This window comes from Petaurus breviceps, unplaced genomic scaffold, assembly GCF_028583685.1.
Source record: "Petaurus breviceps papuanus isolate PSGF00001 unplaced genomic scaffold, PetGlider_PUasm1.0 186, whole genome shotgun sequence".
Lineage (NCBI taxonomy): Eukaryota > Metazoa > Chordata > Mammalia > Diprotodontia > Petauridae > Petaurus > Petaurus breviceps.
Genome location: NW_027185798.1, coordinates 6,575,487 through 6,582,073, shown reverse-complemented (window position 1 = coordinate 6,582,073; position 6,587 = coordinate 6,575,487). Strand labels below are relative to the sequence as shown.

Sequence of the window (6,587 nt, the reverse complement as noted above, 5' to 3'; positions counted from 1 at the left end):
GGGATTGGACAGGAAGGACCATTCAGGCCATATTTGTTGATGATTACCACTCAACCAGGTAGCTTAACCTTGAATATCTGTGTGGGTGTGTGTGTGTGTGTGTGTGTGTGTGTTTGGGACAGGAAGTCACAGGACTCATCTGTTTCCAATGGATTAGGCAACTGTAGGAACTCAAACGCCCCCATTAAAGGGTTGCATTAGAAAGTATCCCCATGAAGCCAAGAGGGGAGAACAGAAGATCTAAGTAGAACCAGATGGGACCCCAGCAGTCATCCCATCCCACCCTTTCATTTTAGAGGAATGGAAGGCCATGCAGATGATTAAATGGCTTACTCAAGTCACACGGTTACTAAATGACTAACTGAGGACTTGAACCCAGATCTTTGGACTCAAATTCTCAACAATCTTTGGTTTAAGGTTGAACTTGGGAATCAGAAAAACCTGGGTTTGATTCCTGCCTCTGAGGCTTACTAACTGTCTAACCCTGGGCAAATCATGTAAGCTCTCTGTGCCTCAGATCCCTCATCTGAAAAAAGAAGGGATGGGGCTCGAGGGCCGCCAAGGCCCCTTTCTGCTCCACACTGACGATGGTCAGTTACCGCTTATATTTCACGGGTTGTTCTTTTGTCTCCTCAGCCCAACTCCAGGCTCCTGGCAGGCAGGGCCCTGCTCCTACATCTCTGCACCTCTAGCTCCAGGCGGGATGCTGGCGAACGCCCCGCACCTGCTCTGTCCTCTTCATTTTACAGCTCAGGAACCTGAGAGACAGAAGGCAGCGCCTGGCGCTAGCAAGCGGCCGAGGTGCCTGAAAGTGCCCAATTCTGTCTCCTGGCCTCCAAGGTTTCTCTCTGTGCTCAGACTGCAGGAATCTGGAGGAGACTCGGAGTGAGGGGGAAGAAGCATGGAGGAAAAAATGGGGCAAGCAAAGAAGGAGGCCTGGAGCCCGGGGATTGCTGCAGTCCCTAAAACAGGCTCTTTAATCACATCCATATCTTCACTGAAGAGCTTCTGATCGAGCACTCAATCTCACGACCCATGGGCCGCTCCATGGGGGGAGGAAGGAAGGGAGAGGGAGGAGGACTGGGAAGGGGAAATCAGATCCTGGCCGTGGGGGCAGTGGCCCATGCCTCCTCCCCCCAGAATGGGTTAGCGGGCATGTTTCCAGAGCAGTAGCCAAGGGAGGTGTGACCAAGGCAGAGAGAAACATGGGAGAGGGAAGGGAAAGAAAAAGGAAAGACTGTGGCCAGCTCTGAATTCCAGCCAGACTCAGAGGATCTCCTCTAGAACCACGAGGGGTCAAACCATCCTTCTACCCATTGGAGAAGGAGATGTCCTTGCCCAGAAGCCATGGGGGCTCCGCTCCCTGGTATGGGAGGCCGAGCTCTCTGGGCCTAGTAGAAAGAGTACTGGTTCTCGACTGCGCGGGCCCTGCTGCGGGCACCCTCACTGTCATGGTAGTCCTCAGTCCCAGGGCCAGGAGGCTCCAGGAGGCGCTCAGCGCTGTTGCTGCGGCTTCGGGCGCTCAGCGTGCCCTCAGTGCGATGGTACTGTGGGTGCGGGATGGTGCCCGAGGAGGAGGAGGCCGAAGAGGAAGAGGCACCCCCACCCTCGGAGGGAGAAGCTGGCTGGAAGGGCCCAGGTCCGAAGCTGGAGAAATAATGCTGGGTGGGGGGCTCACTCCAGCAGCTGGGAGGTGGGGGGACTGTGCCGGGAGCCGGGCCGGGGTCTGCCAAAGCAAACACAGAGCACATCAGTGGGTGCAGAACAAGATGGGCCAGAGCCATTGGCCCAGACCTCAATTCCCCATCTCTCCACCTTGAGCTCTGACCTCTGCCCAACCCTTGGCCACTGCTCTGGGATCAGTGGTCTACTCTGTTTGCTTGGGGACCAGCTACATTCCCACTCCCATTCATTTGCTCAAGCAGCCCCCTTCACCTGAAACATTTCCCCCACTCATCTCTGCTTGTCTGTCTTTCAAGGCCTGCTTCTTTCACTATGCATTCTTCAATTGCCCCCATCATCTGAAGTCCTCTAGCAACCAATCTATTAAGCACCTACTGTTTGAGAGGTATTGGAAAAACAAATACAAAAACCAAACTCTCCTTGCCCCCATGCAGCTTATATTCTACATGCCAGACACCAGGCACTAACAAATGGGGGAGCTGGGAAAGGAGACAGCCCCTGAGATGTGCCTGAAAGCGCCACTCCCTGAACAGGGTGCTGAGCTTGGAGTTCGAATCCTGCCCCAGAAGCTGTCTACCTGCGTGACCAAGTGACTTGAGCCCTTTATGCCTCAGTCTTTTCATCAGTGAACTGAGAGGTCTCATCTTTCCCTTATATCTCTAAATCCCCATAGGACCTGATATTGTTAGTTGTATTTTTGGGATTTGGGTTTGCTTCTTCACCTGAGCTCCAGCCAGGGCAGGGCCCTTGCCTTGAAATCCCCAACCAAGTGAAGATATTCAGGTGACATTTATTGATGCTCCTGGTCACACTCCTGGCTCAAAGGGGCATTATTAGGAGAAGCATTCATGAGAACGATATCTTGGACCCTACACTGATTTACAGTGAACAGAGTGGCTTTGTCCCTCCAAGCCTGTGAGGTAGCACTAAAATGGTTATTCCCATCTTCCAGACTTCAATGGCTTACCCAAGGCCACATGGCTCATTAATGGGAAGCTTTCAAAGTCTGGTGCTTCCATTACAAGATCCTGCTTCAGCCTGAGACCACTGGGACCCCCAGGATGGAAAGGGGAGGCTGAAGAGTCCCCATTGCCAAGGCAGCCCACCCTCTCCCATAAGCAGCTCTCTCAGCCATGCCTATGGTCAGGCAGTGCTTCTCCCAAGTCAGTAACCCCAATGCCCTCTATGGGTTTGTCCAAAAAGGAACTCTTTTGTTTCAGATCATAGACTGAAGCCTGTTAAAAGCTAGGGAGAGCAGATGTTGGATGGTGGGGAAACTGAGGGCTTAAGACAGCCCAGGCTGACAGCACTTCTGAGGCCATTTGTTTCAACCTGTCATGTCTGAAGGAGAATTCTCCTCCTAACCTTTTCTCCCAAATGGTCGCCTGGCCTCAGCTTTAAGACTTTCAGGGAGGGGGAGAGCCTAGGTTGCTGACTCAACTAGCAAAGGGAACTTCTGGGCAAGGAAACTCCTTCCTCTGATGCACCTTCTCAGAAACTTAAGCGTCCGAGATTTGCTTAGAGGGCTGAGAAGTGAAGTGACATGTCCAGGGATATGGCAGAAGCAGGACATCTGGCTCTGAGACCAGTTCTCTATCCACTGGGACTGGCTGCCTCTAATAATGTAAAAATCAATACAGAAACAAAACTAACTTCACAAGCCCAAGACGGGGGAGCCATGACTAAATAATGAATTGTTTGAAAAAGATCTGGGGGGTCTTAGTAGACCCTAAGCTTACTAGGAATCAGTGGTCTTAAGGGTTGCCTTGGGGGACACAGGATTCAGATCAAGGGAGATGAGAATGCCCCTGTCCTCTGCCCTGGCCAGGCAACATATGTACTAAATAGTCTTCAGTTCTGGGTCCTACATTTTAGGAAGTATGGAGTGACCCCAAAGTCTTATAAGCTTAAAACTGCTCTAAGACTGTGTATTGATTAGTTGGTAGCACCTAGAGAGGAGTGATCAGGACAGTGAAAGGCCCTGAGTTTGTGCCCTCGGAGGTTTGGTTGACAGAATTTGGGAGGCTGATACTGGAGCCAGCTCAGAGGAGACCTGAGAGCTGTATACAGTATCTGAAATGCTAAGGACCATATTTCCAGGATATGTGGGGGTTGGCGAGGATGGAGTGCCTTGTTCCCAGGCCCCAGGCTATCCCAGAAGCCACCAAGGTGCCTCCAGAGGTATCCTTACCGTACTCTGCTCCCTCCCCAGAACCCATCTATAGTGCCTGACTGCTCACATGGCTTAGATGAGATGCCCACTGAGACAGAGGCCGACCAGAGGCAGCTAGGTGGCACAGTGTGTGAAACACTGGGCCTGCCATCCGGGAGACCAGAGTTCAAATCCAGCTTCAGGCATCTGCTAGATGTGTGGGTCTGAGCAAGATACTACCTCTGTTTGCCTCAGTTTCCTCTTCTGTAAATTGGGAGTAATGCCAGCACCTGCCTTTCAGGGTTGTTGTGAGGATCAAATGAAATCTTTGTAAAGTGCTTAGTGCAGCGCCTAGCACACAGTAGGTGCTCTATCTCAGGACCCTGGTATGGAGGAGGTAAAAGGGTCACCCAAGAGGAAGGCACTGCCTCAGGCTCACACAGCCTGTAAGGACGGGAGGCAGGGATTCTCCCCTCCCCACACAGCCAGCTGCCTCCCAAGCTTCCTGGGAGGCCCGGGGCTCTCTTCCTGTTTCAGTCTGACATCCTGAGAACCCCGCAGATATAAACGTCCATGCACCAGCTGAATGTGTTGTCTTTTCAAACTGTTGACTTTGCTGGGGGCTGGGGTGGGGAGAGGGGGGAATCTAAGCTCCTGCCAAGATCGTGGATTGGGAAAGAGATTTGGACATTAAGTGTTGGGCGGGGTTCCCACAGACACTGTCGACCCCAGCCTGTCCCATACATACATGTGCTCCCCAGCCTCTTCCAGGGAGGGAAGAAAACAATTGGGTTGGCCCAGCCGCCTACCCTGATAGGGCACTGTGTGCCTGCTGCCTCAGGAGAGAGGCTGGGCCACAGGGAGGGGGGCTCTGGACCACCCAAAGCAGGGGAAGGATGGAGGTTCCTCTTACCGGGTGAGGGGGCCTGGGCTAGCACGTAGCTGCGGAGGGTGATGTCGGCAGCTCCCCCAGACTCCAGGGGGATGGGCCGGGTGTGGAAGTGCCTCAACATGTCAAAGATGGACTGGAACCAGAGATGCTGAACGTGGCACTGACCGCTCTCATTCAGGGATAGGCGCAGGTGCTGTGGGAGAAGGCCAGGGTCAGTGAGAAGGCAGCGGCAGGGAGGGAGGGGAAGAAGGAAGGAGAAAGGAAAGAAGGGAGGAAAGGAGGAAGGAAAGGAGACAGCGTAACCATAAGACAAGAGCCATGACGCTGGAGAGTCAAGAGGTTCTGGGTTCAAATTCTGCCTCAGGCTGCCTATCTGTGTGACCTTGGGCAAGTAACTTAACCATGAGTCTTGGTTGCCTCATCTGTAAAATGGGCAGAGGCGGGGTTAGACTAGGGGCCTCTGAATCCCTTCAGCTCTCCACACTATGATCCTAAAGCAAGTCAGGAAGAGGATCAGGCTTGATCAAAGCCCAAAGTCTCAGACATCCCCTCTGCCTCCCCTCAGTCTATCTGCCTTCAAACTACCTGGCCTGCCCTGAGCTAGGAGGAGAGGCTTAGTGCCCCTCCAGTCTGATGGCGAAGTCAGTCCCCTTGAAGACTAGAAAAAAACCCAAAGCGCTTAAGTATAAATGACATCAGGACACTGGGCAAGGAGGAAAACGTGCCCTGCTTGCCAAGATTGTGTGAGAGAGGCTGGCGCCCCAGGACTTGGAGACCTTGAGGAGGGCTGACCCCACTCAGGGCCCCAGTTTTCCTCCCTGTAGAAGGGGGAAGCTGGACAAGGTGCCTCTTGTGGTCTCCTTTAGCTCCTCATCTGTGATCCTTTGGTCCAATAACAGTCATGAGGTCAAAGAAAGTTTTCTGGGGAAAGTGAGTCTTGAGCAAGTTAGTCTGGAGTAAAGGTGAGTAAGGGAAAGGGAAACAGGCAGCTGTGGAGGGATGAGGAGGGAGAGTGAGTGGCAGCCCACATCTGGTTTCTGTCTTGCAGAAAGATCAGCGAGGCTGGGGCTTGTAGTCTGACTGTGTGGGTTCCCAGCTGAGCAAGCCAAGCCGTCCCCACGGGCTGCTTAGGTTTTCTCATTTTTGCAACTTTAACTTCCTCTAGTCTCCTCTGGGTGGAGACTGAAGGAAGGTCAGCTGGACCCCAGCTTGGACAATGGGACCCTGAGTACCTCCGGCCTGGCTCATGTCCCTAAGCCCAAAGCCTCTGTGAGCTCACTTTGGGGGCCCCACTGAGGACAATCCTCCTATAGCTGTTTAAGGACCCCCTGCCTCCTTCCACCCTGGCCCTTAACTCTACCTTGGAATATCATCCCTGCCCACTCCAAGTCTGGAGATGACTGCAGCCCCCACGCACAGAGAAAAACAAATTACCCCATTTCCGCCTGGGAATTCATTAATCACCTGGTTATCAGAGAAGTTGGCTTTTAAGTTGGCTGGCAAGGGTACATTGGATTCCAAGAGAAGAGCCCCTGAGGGGAAAGGCATTAACTCGGAGATGATCTTTAAGATATGTAAGCATCTCCAAAGCTGCCAAGAGGCTGCGGCAGCTGCACAGTAAAGAGAGGAGATGCCCACAGAGGGTGCCCCAGCTCCTTCCCAAGGAGAAGACGGGAGCATGTGAAGGGCAGAGGGCCAGACTGCAGCCAGCAGGGAGCCCCGTGGACACAGCATCCACCCACTCCTTCCCATTGTGATGGAAGGCTCCAGGCCTGCCATCTGTGGCTACCCATAGAAACGCCTGTGTCCTTATTACGGCCAACTAGGGCAAGATGGCTGTTCAAGGGCCCTTCCTGCTCC

General features: G+C 53.2%; 1 protein-coding gene across 1 annotated transcript in view; it reads right to left on the bottom strand.

The window, feature by feature from the left end:
- Positions 1 to 950: 950 nt before the first annotated feature.
- The window catches only part of SH2B2 (SH2B adaptor protein 2), a 65,431-nt gene continuing 59,794 nt past the window's right edge, over positions 951 to 6,587 (bottom strand). Inside the window, exons 8-9 of the mRNA XM_069089432.1 lie at positions 4,749 to 4,920; positions 951 to 1,726 (exon numbers count right to left, since the gene is read on the bottom strand). Coding sequence (XP_068945533.1) covers positions 1,392 to 1,726; positions 4,749 to 4,920 — 507 coding nt within the window. The 3' untranslated portion in view covers positions 951 to 1,391. The remainder of the gene's footprint in view (positions 1,727 to 4,748; positions 4,921 to 6,587) is intronic.